The sequence below is a fragment of the Hylaeus volcanicus genome, chromosome 6 (genome assembly GCF_026283585.1).
Source record: "Hylaeus volcanicus isolate JK05 chromosome 6, UHH_iyHylVolc1.0_haploid, whole genome shotgun sequence".
NCBI classification, from domain to species: domain Eukaryota; kingdom Metazoa; phylum Arthropoda; class Insecta; order Hymenoptera; family Colletidae; genus Hylaeus; species Hylaeus volcanicus.
In genome coordinates this window covers 16,062,393-16,082,488 of record NC_071981.1, presented here as the reverse complement: position 1 = coordinate 16,082,488, position 20,096 = coordinate 16,062,393, and the positions used below count along the sequence as shown (strand labels likewise).

The 20,096-nt window shown below is 44.6% G+C and overlaps 1 protein-coding gene across 1 annotated transcript; it reads right to left on the bottom strand.

Annotated features, from left to right (window-relative positions):
• Window positions 1–8,383: 8,383 nt before the first annotated feature.
• On the bottom strand, window positions 8,384–17,949 carry LOC128878460 (transcription factor Sox-21-B-like). The gene is made up of 2 exons (XM_054126679.1): window positions 17,072–17,949; window positions 8,384–10,335 (listed from the first exon to the last, which is right to left on the bottom strand). The coding sequence occupies exons 1-2, from the start codon at window positions 17,272–17,274 to the stop codon at window positions 9,558–9,560; spliced, it is 981 nt and encodes a 326-aa protein (XP_053982654.1). The 5' UTR covers window positions 17,275–17,949; the 3' UTR covers window positions 8,384–9,557.
• Between the last annotated feature and the right edge of the window lie 2,147 nt (window positions 17,950–20,096).

The following is a 20,096-nucleotide window of genomic DNA, read 5'->3' as shown; positions in this document are numbered from 1 at the left end:
TAGACCATGTTTTCTAATTGTCAGTAATTTATAGTTATACGATTCTATGGTTCCTTTGACGTAGACAATATGTGTGCATTATCCGCACATTTTAGTTATAATATGTTTCATGAAGAAGATTGAAAAGTAGATAACATACCTCCGAAATAATTTGTAATGTAGATGTTGTACACTGTCTGATAAGCAATTGTTTCTTGACATGATTCCGATAAGTAAACGAATAATCATAAAGTAATTATTCGATTCAACAAGAAGATTGAAAAGTCGATAACATACTTTCGAAATAATTTATAATATAGATGTTGTACACTGTCTGACAAGCAATTGTTTCTTGACCTGATTCTAATATTTAAGTGAACAATCACAAAGTAATTTCTCGAATGTCCGTCTTGTGCTCGGACTTTTCTTCGCCCGAGTGTACATCGCGCGAAACCGAGAGGAAAACTACCCCTGAAGGTATGAATCAGTTTTGGAGAGAAAAGAAAATAGCGAAGCTCTCCGTGCTCGATATTTCACGACATTTTGTTTCCAATCCGCGAAAGGTGTCTGGGCATCACCGACGTATCGGGCCTTATTCGACTTTTATGGGGTTAAATCGTGATGAAGTGTCTCTGGAATGGCTCCTGCCGACCCTTTCTTTCTTTTTTTCTCTTTTCCCTTCTTCGACCGGCTGCCAGACCTAAGCATGATTCTTCTTCGGTCGTCTGGGGTGAAAATGATTCTCGCTCGCTCGACTTTTCCGCGCGCAGTTTTCCTGTCGCAGGTAGTCCTGGACTTACGAGCGAGCTTTGGCAAGTTGGTCGAGGTGTACAAGCGTAAATTAGAGTGGCAAATGATAGAAGAATCGTTAGCCTTTCTTTACTAGAATTTTTTTATAGGACAGGGCTTTCTTTAAGACAAGCATTTAGAGTAATTATGATTTTTCTGTGAAGATGTGGAAGCAGTTCAATTCAAAAGGGAAAATATTTTCAATGTCGATATTCTGAATTCATTTTTCAACGTCGTCTCGACGATGGATTAACCGATAGACAAAAAAGTTTCAGGTTACATATCTCCAACAATTTAAAATGATCCTCACTGGCTTCGATCTTCCCAAAAATTGAAAGTTGATCTAATGCATACTATTACTATCGATCAGCTTGGTAGTTCCAGCATTAACTAAACGAAACAACATTCAACGAAGACCCTCGCAAGCACGTTCCCACCAAGAACGTCACTTTCGAGAAAAGAAATTAACTTCTCCCGAAAATAGGTTGTCCCAGCACGTACCGAATGTCTCTTTCCCCAACCCCTATCCATCGATTTCCCGCGATCTTGACCGGAAGTCCGTCGGGCGGTCGGTTTCGGTTTTTCAATTTCGCATAATGTCTGGGCATGGTCTATCGACGCCTTGGAAAAGCGTAGCCGTGATAAGATAGCTGCGGCCAATACCAGGGAATTTACGCTCGGCATAAGTTCACCTTATATATGAGCGTCCACGGGAAATGCGACGATCCTATCGGTCGCGGCGGGGTCGTGGAGATCCGTCCGTGAAATGTTGCCCTGGCTAGTATTTTACTAGTTCTCGGAGGTGGTGACGTTACCGAAAAGCGGTCACCGCGGCCCGTGAAAGTGCCGGGAACGAATGGAGATAAACTGTCCGGCCGCGTCCTGAAGGAAAGTCTCTTAAAACGTAATTTGTTACCAGGACGATCGTCCTCGATGGCAGGGCAGAGATACAAGGAACTCCTGAACAGGGATTCGCTGGGGCTGACCGCATTTTTATCGTAGATTCTCCTTTGCACCGGCCAGCATCCAAAACGGGAGGCTGTATCGGGCGAAGAAATTTAGAGACTCTGGTGGAAAGTCCGTTGATCAATCGAGGAGAATCGAAGAGGGAAGCTCGAGAGCCAAGTACACTACTTTGGTGATTAGCGAAGATTCGATTCACATATTTATGAAGTTAAAAAGTGGAAAATTCGTTCTCATCACCAAAATCTTCCCATTGCCAAGTAAATGGGTTAAGGATACGTTTCTGAAACAAAGTGGAGACGATCTCACTTTTCCTTCAGGATTCCTCCTTGGGGATATCTTCGTGAATTTTTGGTAACTCCACCTGTAATTAAATTCAAGTGTCTTCTGTGAACGAGTTGCATAGTTGGATTAAATATAAATCACAGTAGGTATGGCAAAGAAACGCTACTAATTGCGACAATTTTCATATCGCAAGAAACAAGGGAAATACTTAGGTAGCCTCCTTCAGGAACGTCCTGTATAATAATACGTGAAAATGTTTATCGACCAGCTTCGTCTTTTCCAATGACCTTTGAGAAGCAATTTCGTAAGAAGGTATCACGTTTGCCAGCGACCTGGAAGTCAACATGCCTCCGCATTGAACTGCGAGGCGGCTGGGGATCTCGAAAACCCTCGGATTGTCTGCGACGCGGCCTGAAACAACAATAACCCCATTCAGCGCGGTGGCATTTGACAGTGGGGTCGGAATCAATGAAACAATCAACCCGCACCACCTCTCTCCAGGTTTAGAGGCGGCGTGAAGAGGCCGGAAGTCAACAGTACCGGACAATGCAGCGCGGCGTCTGACTACCGTTCCTAATTAACCAAGTTCGCCAACTTCAGCCGGACTTGACGACCCTTAACGCGTAATTATACCCGGTGTTCCGTTCGCCATCGCCCTTTGCACGATCCTCGGCCACGTTCGCCTCGTTTTCGACCGACGATCGGCCCTGTTACCCACTTTCCAGTAGAGGATTCGCGCGACCCACTTTCCGAGTCTGTTCTCTAGCGGGGACACGTGTCAATTGGCGATTGGGAGCATCTGTCGCGATCAATTAACGCGAGGTTTAGTATTTCGTTAGAGATCGAAAGCGTAAGGTGTCTCGAGACTGAAATCGAATTATTTAGTTATGGGAAGGTTGAAGACTCTTCGTGACACGCATTTAACATTAAACCTCATTTGTAACTATCTCTACCGTGACGTGACTGATTAGTCTTGCTTGAAGACACTTTTCTCAATGAAGTGCAAAAGTATTGCACGTGAAACTAAATTGAATCGGGTCAATTGTGTCATGCATGGGTGACAGTGCTATTCATTGAAGAACTAAACAAATTAATTCTAAAAGTTAATTGCTAAAGAACACGAATTTGAACGACATACTTAAACTTCAACGAAGTTGCAAAATTAAATACCACGATAAATGTTTGATTACGTGGTTTCCTTCAGTCTGTAACCAAAATTTAATTACGGTAGAAATTCTAAAGCGTATTAGTTCGTCAGTTAACGTGGTAGGTTTAGCGTTAAAATATTGTACACTGGCTCGAACAAAGAAAACAATGAATATAGTTGTTATCGAGACTTACGGGTCATTATAGGACCGTGAAACGGAGAAAAGGATACGATAACTCGCGCAAACGAGTCAGAAAGCGAAGAAAAAGACGAACGGCTCGATCAACGCGGCACTGATGCTATTAACAAACTTCTCTGCCACCCTCTTGCAGCCGCCTCCGCCGTAACCCCACCCCCTTTTCAGTGCATTTTATTATTCGCATAATCGGATCTGGGACGGCGATAGCGCCGGTGATTTCGGGTTTGTCTACGGTAACGCAGTTGTCGGCCCGACAATGCCACCCCTGAATGCCTCATTGTCTGCCAGGACCGACGCCCACTCAAAACTTCCACTCGCGCCATCGTCGCCCGTCATTTTCCGCAATCAAACGATTCGTGCGATGCGCACGGTCCTCTCTCGGTCCGCTCGCGCCGACAAAAGCGCTTATATAATTGCGCACCGACGCAATTAACATGTCTGCCGGGGTGACTGTCGCCTTCTTTTCAACCAACGGCGTTTCCTTGCACGGGAACGTTCGAGCATCTTTCCGGAAGTCGTGGAAATCGGTCTACCGCGTGGGTTAACGGACACTCGTGACGGAGGAATTCTTGTTTACGTAACAGATTTTAATGATAAATCAGAGATAGGGGAATTCCTGTACGTTACATGGCAAATAGAAATTAGAATTTCAATTATCGAATGGAATTTTGTATATTATGTCTGTATTAAACATTTCTTTATTTCTGTCAGACACTTGAGTAGTTACATCGAGGAGGAAAAAGATGGCAGAGTTTGAAATTGTTTGTACGTCGTTTCGACCCGAGGGATAAATTATTTTGTCAAAAATGAACGAGCATTCAAACTGATACCGACCCACGACGATCTTACCAATATTACAGCGTACAAAAATTTTTATTTCATTTTTCTCAGCAATTATTATTTTCAAACTTATAAGATGCCCCAGCTCTAACTATTCGTCTCCAGCACCGTTCCCATCAAGAGGAGGACGCGTGAAGCCGCAGCGTTTAAAATCCTCGAGGAACTATGAGAGACGCGGTGCGCGCGGTGGGTGTTCCGATTCGAAAGTGATTACATTTGACTTGGAATCGTGCCTCCTTACCAAAGGCAGCCTCCGCTGGTACAGAGCTCGGCAACGAGGACATTCTTCCCCGACAATGCCTCCCACAATCGAGCGAGCGGCACTTCCGCGCATACTAATGGAGAGCGCCTAGACTCCTTTGGCCAGCCAGTAGTCGACGCCCCAACCACCCTTTTCACCCTTTGTGCGCACTGTGGAAAACTTCTCGAAGCACGGAGACGTCCTATTCCTCCTTTTCTAGGAGGGAATTACCACGACCTCGATGGATTTTTACAGAGGTGTCGTGCCATCGGCGTTGCGTTCCAGCCTCGTGTGCATGGAGGTAAGTGGAAACGCGAGGGAGGCTCATCAAGCAAACGGGGCTAATTTTGAGCGTAGACACGAGGATTGGGGATGGATTCAGGCTTAATTCCTTCGAGACTCGCTGCAATTTTTCCTGGAGATAGTCACCATTGGCAAAAACGTAGAAATCTTACGAAATAAGATTCATTGCGTTAAATTTGAAGTTGAACAATATTTTACTTATTGCAAAATTAAGATATGGCTCACAGCTTACGTAGATATGATACACTGGAACGATCCTCTTTGGTACACTGAAATGATTTAGCCAGGAACAATTTCCGCTAATAAAATTTTTCTATCAACTCTCGTGTCGGAGTTGTTATGAAAATTGTTCGATGGATATTCATTAATCCACAGAAAACTGGTAATTTTATTAAAATATTTAACCACGCGTTTGATAGAGAAGAATATTCAAATCAGAGGTAAAGCAGGTTTCATATATTCTTTTGCGCGAATGGAGAGTAGAAAGGATCGGCACGTTCATTCCGAGAGCGAAGTAAGAATTATAGAATCGTTCTGAAATTCGCTCGTGCGCACGGAGACGTTCCTGGCTCTCCATTCTGCTGTTATCTCGCCACGAAGAAAGCGTGATTGCCTTTATGGGGGAAGAAAGGGTCCTTCGCGGTGGCGATAATGTCCTCGCAGCGGCGACGGAGGCGTCGCTATCAGAAATAAAACACGACGCAACGGAGGGGTGGTTCGAGGGTCGACGGGGAGGCGTGGAGGTTCCTCCCTCTCGTTCTAGAGATTTTCCTCCCCGACGATTCCAGCACACACACCCCCCCTCCGATTAGTCCTACGAATTCGTACGTAGGTGTCTGAGAAATACTCGACCTTCCCCGATCGACCTCCCTTCTTTCAGGGTTCTATGTCAAGGATCCGTTTGCGAGAACCTACTTCCACTAAACGTGACGCGAATTGATTTACGCGAGATGGTAATTACGCTAGTAATCGGTGGTTCTCGATCGCGGTGCTGCTTCTTTGATAAGAGGGAAGTTCGAATTTTTCGAGACTCGTTTGCTAACCACTGACCACCACTCGCGATCATCTTTTGTCTTTTTTTTAATGCTTGGACATTCTTTAACTCTGCTTAATTACCTCGTACTATTCTGTTGTTGTTACATGTTGTTTGACTGCGTTCAACTCAGTGACGCGACATTTTATTTTATTATTTCGAGTTTCACAGTTTCCAGGTTCTAATTGTTTCTTAATTTTGCACGATTTTTGATCTGTTGCTATTCGTATTTTCGTATTATTTCTGCAACTTGTGTATAACTATTACGATAAGTACATTAATCGCAGATACAATTTCTAATTCTAATCTCTGATTTTCTTCAATTTCATTTCTAGTTATATCGACATTTATCTGCGAGTCAATATTTTTCTATTTTTATTTTCCCCTACGTTTCGTGAACTTTCATAACTCTTTAACGATAATTTGTGTCCATTCGTTTTGATAAATCTCGGAGTTATCATACTTTGGTATAAAGTTTAAGGTGCTGGCTACCAACCCTTGACAGCAATGAGAGAAAAAAAAAGGGAGTGTCTCTTCTGATTAAGTTTCAATTTATTTACAAACGTCGCGTTATATTACAGCAATAATTAACAATTAATTACGCGTATGTCGCTTCAAAAGGGGGGGGGGGGGTAGTTCCAAGATTATTGGAAAACTCGACGAATTATACGATCGCTACTATCTTCATTTATTTGTTTTCGTTTACGGCAAGAACGGTGGCCGAGGAGCTTACGTAAATATTGGAAAGATATGTTTCTATCTCTTAGATATGCGTTACATTATAATCATTCGTGCGATCCCGTTCGTATAAACGGTGCAACGGGATGCGCCGATTTCCTACGATCGTTACGATTTAGTATACATTTCTCTATAGCGAAGGTGTCCGTGGGAAATTAGCCTCCAATTCCGATCTGTTTGACAACCGCGTGTCGATTCGTCGAACGTTGACGCCGAAATATCGATGGAAACATATGCGGGCTACGGCCGTTGAAAAATTTCGGAAATACGGGGTGCGCATCGATTCCGAAAAATCGCGTTCCGAAAAATCGCGTTCCGATAAAAATGCGAGGACGCTGGCCGTGTTCGGAATGAATGCAACAATTCCCAGGTAGAATGCAAACAATTTGCTTGAATTGAACGGTCTATTACCGTTGGCCGATTATTCGAAGGTCTCGCAGCTGCGAATTACGGTCTGCGCGAGTGTAGAGATGGGGAAAATTCTTGTCTTGGTAAAATTGTCGAATAACGAAGGGTGAATAACTTGTAAATAATCGATAATTAACGCTAAACCGACGGCACGCTTTCTCGTTTAACAAACAATTCTCAAAACAGAAACGGACTGGAGCAAACGTAACGATACAAATCCTTCGAAGCTGTCACGATGCTGACCTTTTTTAAGAGATGGAAAATTCTTTACCTGTTGTCCCAACCATAACAAAAGCGATTGTAACGACAACGCAAACTTGAAACTATGATCGATCAAAATCGACACCGCGAGGGGGTTAAAAACAACGATCTCCGTCGCAATTAACACGCGAAAAGCAATAACTCGTGTATCGCAAACGTTGACATTCGCAGATTCCCATCCACGCTCGGCAAATTCGCATTGCTCCCTTTCGTAATCCTTGCGTGTCCGCGCAAGCTATTACAAGGGAGGGAGATACGATAACAAGAAGGGAAACGGGGGTAAAATAAAGAAACGGGAAAATATCGGATAGTTGCAGTATCGATGCGCGACGCCGGGCACCGCGACGCGATGAAATCATCTCGCGAGTGGGTGGACGGGGCGGTGGGGTGGGTGGGAGTGGAGCGAGTATATAGCGCGTATACAGGTCCGCTGTCGCATCTACGTTAGCATTCAGAACGTTTGGCTTATTTCGCATGGCCGCGTCCCAAAGAAGAGATTTGCCTCCGCTTGGAAGAGGTTTTTTTTCTCCCTCTCCTGGCGAGCCAGGGCTCTTTCTGTCCCCCATGCGTGTCTGTGTGCACATGCCTCTGTCCTACCGTCCCGCTTTGGCTCGCGCGCGCGGTAATATGTGCCACGAGAGGGTTGGTTATCTCATCAAAATTGGACTCTTCTGGCATCCCGTGCCGCCTCTCTACACGCTTTACCAGAAAGGACCCCTTCGCCTCTCTTTGTGGGATTTCGGCCGTGGCGAGTTATCGATTCGGCTTTGCCATCCACCGGGAGGCTCGCATAACGAATTCTTTGCGGCGACGATTGCACCCCGTTCGGCCTCCGCCTTCTCCGGGACCTTCAATTTGCACCGTGGTTTCGAATCGCGTTCTCTGGACAGATCGCTCGCGACAGAGGGTTGCTCCGCCGAGAACGCCCTTGGAGCTTGGAAGCTTCGAGCTTCCCGTCGTGTACGCGAGAAAGATGACGCTGGGGGATTAAAATTATCGCACAACGCAACAGGTTTTTCTGGAGATTCGCGTGATTTTTTTAAGAATTATGCAGAGCCTGTTTTATTCGAGTCGATGTATCAAGAAAAGGGAGTTTTTGTTTGAGTGTTGCGTGCGAGATGTCGGATTTTTCGAAGTTGGGAAGCTGGTATACCGTGAAACGCGTCGATTGGTCGAGGAATGGAGGCAATATTTCGAATAAATCTGAAGTTTGCCGATGTGTTTGTCTTGTTTCCTTTTTTGGAAAATATTCGAAAGAGGAAACGAGACAAATACGTTGACAAACTTTAGATTTATTCGAAGTCTAGGGTTTTGCCCATCACTGATATTGGACGATATTATAGTGGCAGAGTCTCAGAGTTTTCATCTGGAAAGCTAAAGTGACCAAGAAAAGAATCGAAGGAACGCGTTCTTCGCTTTCACGCGTGACTTTCACAGCTTCGAGTTTCTACCAAGAATCACAGTAACAATGATGACGTTAAACAAAACTGTAACATTATCGTCGTGGAGGAACAGGACCTAACCTTGAGCTTCGTTGGAATTTCGAGTCAAGTAATGAATGGTCTGTCGAACCGAGTCGAGTGTTTGAAAATTCCGAGCTACTTGATGTCTGATTTTTTCGAGTAGTTCGCATTCTTTTTCAAACAGTTCGTCGATTTCCAGTAGCTCGGAATTTTCAAACACTCGACTCGGCTCGATCAATCGAATCGAGCTCGGCTCAGATCGTAAATGTCGACTACTCGCCTAGTCAGCTCTGCCTACTTGGTCTTTCAAAGCTTTGAGCTACTACCGAAAATAGTAACAGTAACAGAACAGTAACAAAACGATGACATTAAACAGAACTGTGACGTTATCGTCGTGGAGAAACAAGACGTCGGCTCTGCTTCCTAGGTCTATCAAAGCTTTGAAAAATCACAATAACAAGGTTGACGCTAGAGATCTATAATTATCACATCCCCCAGGATCGATCTTCCTTTTCCAACTGTCTCCTAGTCCAAAACATCCGTCCACACGATCGTACCAAGTCCACTCTACCTTCCAGTCCACTCTACATTCCTGGAGTCTCCACGTCGTTCCCCAATCTCCACGCGCAACTTGTAACTGAACGAGGAGGCCTCTTCCCCCGAACGCCTTCCAACGCCAAGGATCACTGCACGTTGGCGATGTGCAGGTTTCTCGATCTGACTGGGGTCCTCTGCTGATCGTCCTGGAACTGGACGTCGTCGTCCTTCGCCAGAGCGTTGAGGTTCGTGACGGTAGCCTGGGGGATTGGCGACAGCATCGGTGGGACTCTCCACCAGTCCGTGGTCGGCCATCCGGCTGGTACCAGGTTCCCACGGAAGTTTAGATCCGGGAGAACCGGAAGCGGTCTTCATATGACGTGCCCGCGGTGAGCGCCCAAGGTCGAGCTGGATGAGGTCAGATTCTGAACGGAGAAGGCGCTCTCCACCTTCGTGGACGTCGTGGACGTCGTCGTGGGACCGCTGCTGGCTACTTTTTCCGTCTGTTCGGTGGGAGAGGAGGACGAGGACGAAGAAAATCGGTCCTGAGACCTGTCCTCGTGGTGTCTGTCCACGGAGGACGAGAACCCGTCGTCCTCCATCTTTCTGTACCGAGACTCCTCCCTGCTGGAGTCTCTGTCCGATGGGAAACCGTCGTCCTCCGGTTTTCCAGGACTCGGGAACGGTCTCTCCTCCAATTTGGTGGCTAGGTAAGACCTCTTCGGGTCCTTGGGCGGACTGGGACAGCCGCAGTTCGGCTGGAGGCAGGCTGCAGTCGATAAACTCGGCCAGGACATGGTCTGATGGCTCGAGTAGAAAGTGCTGCCCCCGTAGAGGGCCTGAAAGGCCAAATCCGCCGCTAATTTGCCGCCGTTGAACTCCTCACCCAGCTTGTGCTGGATGGGGTAAAGTGGATACGGAAAGGGCGGGAAAAAACGGGGGATCTTGAGATCCTCGTGGCTCATCAGCGCGTGATGCGACGGGGGCGCCAGAGGTGGCAACAGGCCTCTCGATATGTTGCCTAAGGTTTCACCTGAGGACATCAGGGGCGATATCGAGAAGCCGAATTTGTTCTCCTTCTTCACGAGGGATTTCGGCTTCCTGCGGGGCCGGTACTTGTAGTCCGGGTGCTCCTTCATGTGGAGGGCTCTGAAACAAAACGTTGGCCCTTGTAGAGTTTTATTGTTGGTTGGTATATAATTGAGTTAATTATTGGGTTGTAATTGGCTAAATTCATGGTTGATCTTAGACGACAGTGAGGTGAATTAAGGGATGATCTACGCATTATACTACTCATGTTATTTGTGACTAAATGAATGTTTAAGTTCCTTAAAATTGAAATTATTTTTTTCTGGAGCAAGAAAATATGTTTGTAGATGTTAGCCATTTCTTTGGAAATTCGTTTAATTCTGATAATTTTAGAATGGATGAAACGTGCGAAACTTTAGGCACATTTATGGAATTGTCCAGAAAAATGTGTAAATTGTAGATAAAATTAAGGAAAGACTCGGAAGTTATGTTTTCAGAACAAGGCAATATTTTCTTCGGGCGTCTGAACGGCAGATAAACTAAAAAAATAAACGAATACAAAATTCGTGAGAGTCCCGTTTACATTGGGAACTCCGAAACAATTAATTGACTTATTTATAGCAGCGATAGTAGTCCAACCCCCTGAACCACTTGGTTTAATTTCAACAATTTTACCTGGTACAACCCAACGAATATTTTATATATTTTCTTTCATATATTCGTCTAGGATCGAATAGACGCGTTTAGACGTCGACAGGGCTAGGCTTAGACAATGATTTCACCGGTATCTACCTTCGATAATCCGGGCGCGTTCGTTATCACGCCGAGAATCGCACGACGAGACATTTCGGAATTCAGTAAACTTTGCTCTCGACACCGTTATCCGTACAAAGGGACGTATTATCGTGGTGCTAGGACACGATACGGGCCACCATGGGTATTTGTAGTAAATATCTTGTACACACACCCCGGCTGGAGGCGCAGTCGACACGTCGGAGGGCTGCTAAAAGAGAGGGGAGGAAGGGAAGAGTCAGAGCCCCGTGGTATCTCCGTCACATAATACTCCATTATGTATCCAAGAGGCGCACAAACGCAGTCCTTATTTATGCTTCGCCTCGTGTAGATAAAAGAAAGCGAGAGAGATAGGTGTTTCATGGCTGGGAACTCCTTTTCCTCCACGACGAATTTTTCTTTCTTCTTTACGTGCGACGTGTTTTCGCGGGGATTTCTCCCGGAAACGTTGGCACAATGGGGCCTACTCGAACTATTTCTGGCACCCAGCGAAGGGATTTTACGTCAACATTCGTTATGTCAAGTTTCGCGAGCAATATGCGTGATCGATCTGTGATCAGAGTTTTTGGAAAGCTTGTATAGATTTGTCAGAAATAAAAGATAGTGAAGGTTTTTAGTAATTTTTAGAATTTGAGGTTGAAATAGAATGGAATTCTTGTGTTTTAGATTTTATTTAAGATAGACATTTTAGAGTTAATACTTGTGTGTCCACTTTTTCTTTTCAAGAGACCAAGGGAAATAATTAAATTGCTTGCACTAAACGATAGCATTGTTTCATACAAGAATGAAAAATGAAGACGAGATATTCGAAAAATCGTAAATTTTCAAAAACGTTAGATTATATAGTTCCCGATCGTCTCGAAGCATAATTCCTCAATTTTCGCAGGAATTATTCCGAAGTGTTAAACCGTTGCTTCAGCAGCGCTGCCCAAGGCCGCGCGATAGGTCGTCTAAAATTTTCCAACTCGCGAACGAAATCCGAAATTTCGGTTCCTCGCGGCGCGAGAGTGACGCAGCGGAATAATAATTCCGGGACAATGTGTCCCGGCAGATAGCACAAAGCGTAAATCAGCATAAACATCGGTAAAGCCCCGCCGACAATAATTCAGCATAAATGCATAAACATCGGGCGTAATCTTTACAATTCGCTGGGAAACCCTCCACCGCCGCCGCCACCACCACCGACGCCGGGCATCGTTGCTACCCCTGTGGACTGTGCGCCACAGTTTCAGCATCACCACTTCCAACTGCGCGATAAACAACGCGTTATATCATATCGGTGGACATAAGCCGCGCGGTAGCCGCGCTCGCGGCCGCCGCAACAAGAAACAATAACAATTAGTCACGATTGTCCGCCGGTGCTCCGCGAATGTCATTAGTGTAACGATTCGTCATAAATGTCATTGTGCCGCAACGATCGGACTTTCGCGAACCGTTGACGGTTTTGTCGTTCGATAATCGTCCCTTTCGCTATGAGATGTGTTTGTATTTAGGAGGGGGGAGGGATGGTACGAGGGTTAACGAGCGAGTAGATAGTAAATGATGGTGGAAAGTAAGTTTCTTTGAATTTGATTATGTACTTGTTTTTTTTTTTTATTGGTTGAATGAAGCACTACCTGGGCTGTCAGTAGAGACTCGAGCAATCTCTGTAGTCCTTCCTTTGCGATCAACTCTTTGTACTTTAACACTCGTTTATATCGTGCAATTCATAAACGTCAATGAGCATCTCAAACTACACTGATTTCAAACTAAAAACTTCAATTTCCAAGACTGTATCACCTCGAACCAAGAAACTAATCATTGATCCCCAAGATTCTTCCTTTTCACCCTTCTTCCTTCTCTTTATCCTTTGACCCTGTATCTTAGGAATCGTGGCAGTCAACGACCGCTGCTAATCTCGTCTAACCTTCATATAACCTACCTCAAGCCACGAAGTCACTGTTAATATATACTCAAACATTTTTTAGACAAACCACCTCGATCAAGAGACTAATCATCGTTCCCCAAGATTCTTCCTTCTCGTGACACTCTCTATCCTTTAACCCTGTGTCTTAGGAATCGCGACAGTCAACGACCGCTGCCAACCCTCGTCTAACCTCCATGCAACCTACCTGGAACCACCAAACCGATCAATCTCCGAGTACCGTTTCTTTCGCGAGTCACCCTTCGCCCCTTGACATTTACACCTCGCGGAAGTCCGTGTCGCCAGGCGTCTCGAGACTTCCGAATGACAAAGCGGTCGCTATTTCCGCGACACCGTATTAATTCACCCCGTTTTCCTTCGCCCAGCCCTTTCCACGGTTTCCGCGTCAGCCGTACGAAAACGGGAACGGGGGACAACGGCGTTGGAAGCCTCCCGAAAAGAGGGTCTCTGGAGGAGGGAATCGTCGGACAGGCAGCAGTAGTGGCAACGGCACAGCCAACGAGCAGCCGTGAGGGTGAGAGAGCCAGGGGCGGGCGGGTAGGGTAGGGGCCGCCAGAGGAGCCGCGCAAATCCTTTTAAATCCACACAATTGCGACAATGGGGCTTTATTTGTTATCTCGGGGGCCACATTGTGAGTCGCCGTGAACGAACGGACAGATTACGTCGGGCCAGTGACGGCACGGCTCCAGGGGAACCCGTTCCTGCCAGGAACGTGGCTCCAGGAGAACCGCTTTTATCAGGGCCCCCTCTTGCCCCTCTTCTTTATTTTACGACCGTCCACACTGTCCCCTTCGAACCCCCGTGCCGTTACCAAAGTCGTCACCGACGCCTCCATCCGCCAGAAAAGCGGATTCGCTGTTACACGCTTCTGCCCCCGAAATTTTACCCTCCTTCCACCTCGTCGCCCCTCTGTCGCGGGTAACCGTCTCTAGCCACCGAGATGCGTTTCCACGGAATGAATATTGAGATCCTCCGACGATTTTTTCGGTGTTCGGTATGGGAGACTCTTAGTTTCTCGCGGTAGGTGTCTTTTGGGGGTGCAGGCGAGGGGGTAGGTTTCAGAATGGAGCTTTGGTGGAAGATATGCTTCTTGCCAGAGTTATTTTTTTTCAGAGATTGTATCGACTCCGAAGGTTCCTTGGAATTCTGTTACTAGGGGGTTGGTTTGAATTTAATGATTGATGATGACGTAGAAGACTGTCCAAACTTAGATGAGTGTAGGTTTATGCGAAGGGGTAGAATTCAGCGGAGTAAATATTTCGGAGAATAGGTGCGTTGAAATTAAGGCCGATCGCACGCGGCGCAACCGATTTGAAATTAGTGTTGCAAACCGTTTGCGTATCTTTGTTTTACCTACTGCACTATCTTTGTTTTACCTAGATCCACGATCGCATGCAACTATGTAGTTTCAGAGTGGTTTGAAACTGATCGGTTGCACCCATGTGCGATCGGCCTAAAAGAGAATAGTTGCGTATAATGTATTCACCTTCGTAATCGAGGAGAAATACTTAAAAATATTCTGATACTCCTTCCTCGGACCAAAAAGCAACGAACCAGTAGAAGTGTGCGATGGTAAAAGTTTACAGTACAACTTTCTATACGTTTCGCTCGTGTGTGAACAATAGTTCTCGCGCAACAATCGAGAAAAGCAACACATGAAACCGTGCGCGAATTTGAACGCAAAACGTTACGGATCAGAAAAACGAGCGTCGACCGGTACAGGTCGGGTGTCAATGTTGAATATCCTCTTCTATATATATATATTTTTTTTTTTTTTGTAGATTCGATCACGGTCATCTACAGAAAAGCGGATTCAACGTAACATTCTGCCCGTATAGCCGGCAACCCCAGTCTCGTTTTCTATTTTTCGAGTAAAACGAACACTTGGCAATTGAAAGCGAATCGACGGTGACGCGATTTCGAAAGAAACGACTTTATTATTCCATTATTTATTTTACGAGGCTCCATCGTCGCGGCGGGTGATTCCGCGAGGGTTTATATCGAAGCCCCAGCCGCCTCCTATCAATTGCCTATACCCGGCAATTTTTGCTTCGAAAAAACCGTGATAAAGCTGGACTCTGTCGGCGCTTTCACGCGTCGCACTTTTAAATTAATTCTTCCCTCGCTGCGTTTCCTCCTCGCTTTGTTCGTCGTTTCAATTTGACGTTGTAATTTCATCGGGACATTTTTTTTTACAGATATTTTTTTAACGCGACAAAGAGGTAGAGCAAAGTAAACAGGAACTGGAAGAACAATTTGTATTTTTATTATTCGGCAACGGTTTCGGTTGAAATTGTCCTTTATAAGCTTGAGATATATAATTGACATCAAAGTTTCTTCTTGATCATAATATTGAAATTTCTATTTTCATTCAACTCAATTCTGAACGAAGTGACCTTTTTGTTTTCGTTGATTTGTTAAGTGGAGCTTCGAAAAGCCAGAGGATAAGAAACACTACTAATTTAAAGTCCCGAAGAAGATATTATATTTTATTATACGTATGCGATAAAAATGGTTTTTGGTTGATCGTGAAGGTTCGAGAATGATTTCTTAACTGATACCTAATGGGGCAAAGAGAAATTGATTAATTTACAATTGCCTTAAAATGGAAGAACAGTGCTTCAAAAAAATCCAATATTCATGTCGAATATACTTCACGTAAGATGGCGAATATTAAACGCTGGATTTTCAATTTTCGTTCCCAAATTAATCCCCCTCGATGGACGCTGATAATTAAAGGGGCAATAAAAATATCGTTCGATCGTGAAATCTCTTCGACCTGTTCACCGTTCGTCGAGCTAAATAAACTCATAACAATGATTAAATATTCAGGATCGGTTAATAAAGGGCTTGTCCCCCTCAACCTTCATAAATACCACTTCGTTCGCCCTATTCCACCCCTTAGCTTAGCGCAGCACGCCCTTAGATTTAGCAACAATGTACCGTATTATGAACTACGAAGGCCCCCCTTCTCGTTTACGATCCTCCTTCCCCATCGGTTATCGCAGATACGCCTCGATGCGATAATTTCATTCGAGCGATCGCGACTAAAGAGCAATTAGCGTGCAAAGAAAAATCGTGGGCGTCGATTCAAAGCGATACGGTACGGTATCCATCATTGTCGAACCGATCCTCGAGTGTAAAAATGAAAACTCATTCTGCACACTAGTGGTATCGGTATAGAAGCGATTCGTTGATATTTTTATAGTCTTGTAATTCAAGTAATTTTCTTCGCGTTCAACTAGACGCGCGTTGAAATAAACGGTTTTAACCTCGAACGAGGTCAGCCTCGGATTGAGGCCACGTACCGGCTTGAACAAATTTTACACGAAACGAGAGTCGAAACACAAACATAATTTATGTAGTATTCGGTACAAACGGAATATTCAAAAAGCGCGATAAAAAAAAGAACGAAAGAAATATATAAATGGCTACACGAATATAATAGAATACCAGATTCGGTTATTTAATCATTTTTATTGTGTTTATCGTTTTCCTAAACTCGACTCACTGGCAGTGGTCTCATTAGAAATTAGATAGGGATAGAGAGAAACCCTCTTAATCAACTCATGCGCATCCCGTAATAGATGACGGGCCATTTAGCTATCTTGAGATTCATAGTTACTGTTCGATGCTTCTCGAGACAGTTAGTCATTGAACTAGCTTAACAAAGTTATAGAAATCATTATGTATATCGGTATTGCGTACTATGTTTGAGATGATTTATGTTCTTCAAGAGAACTAAACTCCGCAACAGTCGAAACATCTAATTAGATACGAAGTGTTGCTCAATTTCACAAAATGGTATACATCACACCCGCGTTTAGAAATCTTAGGTACATAAAACATCCAAAATAGGGGAAACACAGCTTAATAGTTTCTCATTTCTTAGTTTCAAGGATTCAATGAATTCCTAAAAACGTACGAATACCCAGAAAATAATCCTATTTTTAAAAGATCAAATAAAATTAATACACCAGAGCTTCACGTAAATCCTTTTGTAAATCCTTTGTAAATCCTTTTAAGATTCTAATGTAGATCAAACCATTCAATCACCCGCCACGAAATTAATTATTATAACGCAATTTTAATTCATGGGATATCAATTCATGGGTTCAATTGAAAGTTTCGAATTCTCACCTAAGTCGTTTGGCTTCGTCGATGAAAGGTCGCTTCTCGCTCTCGCTGAGCAGCTTCCACTCGGCGCCAAGCCTCTTCGAGATCTCCGAGTTGTGCATCTTCGGGTTTTCCTGGGCCATTTTCCGTCGCTGTCCGCGGGACCACACCATGAACGCGTTCATCGGCCGTTTGATGTGCTCATTGTGAAGTGTTTTCGACGACATCTCGGCTCTCTGTCTCTGATCCTCTTCCAATCGATCGCTCGCCCACGGAATCTCTATTTAATCGGTCTCTGTTGACGTAGCAATCGCTTCGCGCCGTTCCATTGACAGGGAACTATCACTGTTCTCATACTCGATGATCGCCGAGTCACCTCCAACCGGTGGCAAACAACGAAGCACAGCACCTCCTCGACAACTCAACCTCCAATCACGTGGTCCTCGAAATAGACGATTTTCGGCACCACAGGTAGTTCAATCGTTCCTTTCAGGGTCTAGAGAGTTCGATATCACCAGTTCGATCTAGTCAGAAGAGTTAAAACTCTCGATCATCCGGTTCCGGGTCAGGTGACCTCGTCGATCTCACCATTCGTTGATCTAGACGGATCGGCTTCGCACACCTTCTAAGATCCCGAAACTCTCGCGCAACCGACACATCCCCAGTGTCCTGGCTGGTCTATCACTGTCTATCACAGAATCTTTCCACGGAGTCGCGTCTCGACTGACAGCGTCTGCTCGTCCAAGATGGTCCAAGATGGTCAGACGCGAATTTCAACGGACGTGCATCGAGTTATCTCGTCCGACAGGGACAGGGAATACCACCGTCCCGTGACCCAAGCTGTTCGATTGATACCGTGACGAGGACTGGCAAGGATCAGCCAGGACCTCTCCGACGTCGAGTCTGGGACGAGCCAGGGAGGAATCGAGGGACTCGCGGAGTAGCCGAAGCCCCGTGGGACGCGATGGAAACCAAGGATCGGCCAACCAGAAATGTTCCTCCTCTCCCACCAGGCTCCGCGGCTAATGGACACCCACGATTGGCTCCTTCGCCGACATGGCGGACGGAGGATATAGGCGCGTTCAACAGGTGGAGGTGACGCGTCTCTGTTCGGTGCATCTCCTCTTCTCTTCTGTTGCACGGACGTTGCTGGCATCCGATCCGCGATGCCACGAGTGTGTCTGTTACGCAGATTATCGTACTACCGTGCCTTTTTTTCCTGACCTTTCTGACCGTCGATGGTCAGACTGTATCCGGGACACTCGATGGCTCCGCGAGACAATGCGTTCAGGTTTGATTCGGACGGGTTAAGTGCAATAGGTCCGTCACGACACAGACAGGATCCAGTTGAGCGATCGATGAGGAGATCGTGGGTGATTTTAAGGTTAATGGGGATCGAGAATTCGGGGTTTGGATGGGGTTGTTGGACGAGTATGGTTTCCTGGAGTCATTATTGAATTTTTGTGATTGATCGATGGATTATGGAAGCGAGGAATGAATGTTATTTGGTATTGTTTTCGGGGTGGTTGATAGGTGATTATTTCTCTACATTGGTAATAATTGTAATTGTCGAATGATTTTAATGGAGTAATTATTGATTTTTGTAATTGAGATGGGCTATGAAAGTGAGGAATGAATTTTATTTGGTTCTGAAAGTTTTTGGGAGTGGTTGGTAGATGATTGTTTGATTACATTGGTAATAATTGTAATTGTCGAATGATTTTAATGGAATATTCATTCTTAATAGTTTGAATGCTCCAATTTATAAAGAACCACCACAAAATTTCAATATTACGTGTTCATCGTTGGTATGTTATTAAAATGAATATAATATAAAAATGACATTTTAATAACAGTGCAGGTAATGTTCTTGTTGATATCATATTTTGTCGTTGGAATTACAAGTAGCTTCGTTAGGAGCTAGATATCGTATTGATACTGTATCAGTGTTCTTGAAGATGATTGTTTGAAGATAATTGGGGAACGGTTTGAGCAGAGTTACGATTGAGAAAGTAAAGATTTTGATGTTCATTGATGTTATTGTTCATGGTTCCTGAAAATATGTTAAATAAAACAATGGTTCTTTTAGCGATGAAAATAATCCACATTTAAAAATACTAGCTACTCGGAGAACATCTCAAGCAAATATAATTTGAAAATGATGATACAGACTATAACATCACTAAAAAAAAAAACCCGAAAAAATGGTTTAATATACAATCGTATATGTAATCGAATATGTAATTCACGTAGAATAAAGTGATCGACACCGTATTATCAGAGATCGTTAGCTACGTTAGCAAAGAATTATTCCGACGTAGGCGAGGCATTCGTTAACAAACCATCGTGTCCTGATTGTGGCCACAGCGTGGCACACAGAAATTTCTTCCCGCTTTGTTCGGCCGATGTACAAGCGCGGGGCCACTTCTCGAAATAAATGTTATCAGCCCTGGCAATGTCTTGCTTGGAGAAGCGACCGAGGGGGGTCGCAGGGGCATGGCCGGGGCTGAAGACGTCTCCAGTGATAAGACGATAAAGAGAGGAGGTATAAAACGAGACAAGAAGGCTGTGTGTTAGTGGCAACATCTCGGCGAATTCCAACTTCCATAAAGAAGCGACCGTGTACAGTCCTACCATTGAATTTTCGTCAAGTTTTGAAATATTCATCTGTCGACACGGAAAGGGTCATTCGTGACCCGTGGAAAAATCGCGAAAACGAGGTGACGAGGGAAAGGGAATTAGTAAATGGAATGGGAAAGAGTTTCGAAGAATTTCGCAGCTCGGATTGAATCGGTGAGTAATTGTATCGAGTTATTTGCTTTTTACGTCTTCGTAATTTACGAAGATTATTCTGGAACCGATATATAGTATAAACAAATTTAAAATATGTTTCGTCGATCCTTAAATGGTTCCTCACTTATCCACGTAAACGTGGATTTCATTTGGGTTGCCTGACAAGAATTAACGACTATAATTATTTAAACTTTGTTCCACAAGAAGTTTGTCGAAAGTTTCTCAAAAATTCGTAACGATACGAAAATACTTTTCT

What these genes read in the sequence shown, in the direction of transcription:
- LOC128878460 (XM_054126679.1), bottom strand. Translation starts at nt 17,274, where the DNA reads ATGTCGTCGAAAACACTTCACAATGAGCACATCAAACGGCCGATGAAC. An exon ending in GACGAAGCCAAACGACTTAG is followed by an intron (nt 10,336 to 17,071) that starts GTGAGAATTCGA and finishes GTTTTGTTTCAG; the next exon opens with AGCCCTCCACATGAAGGAGC.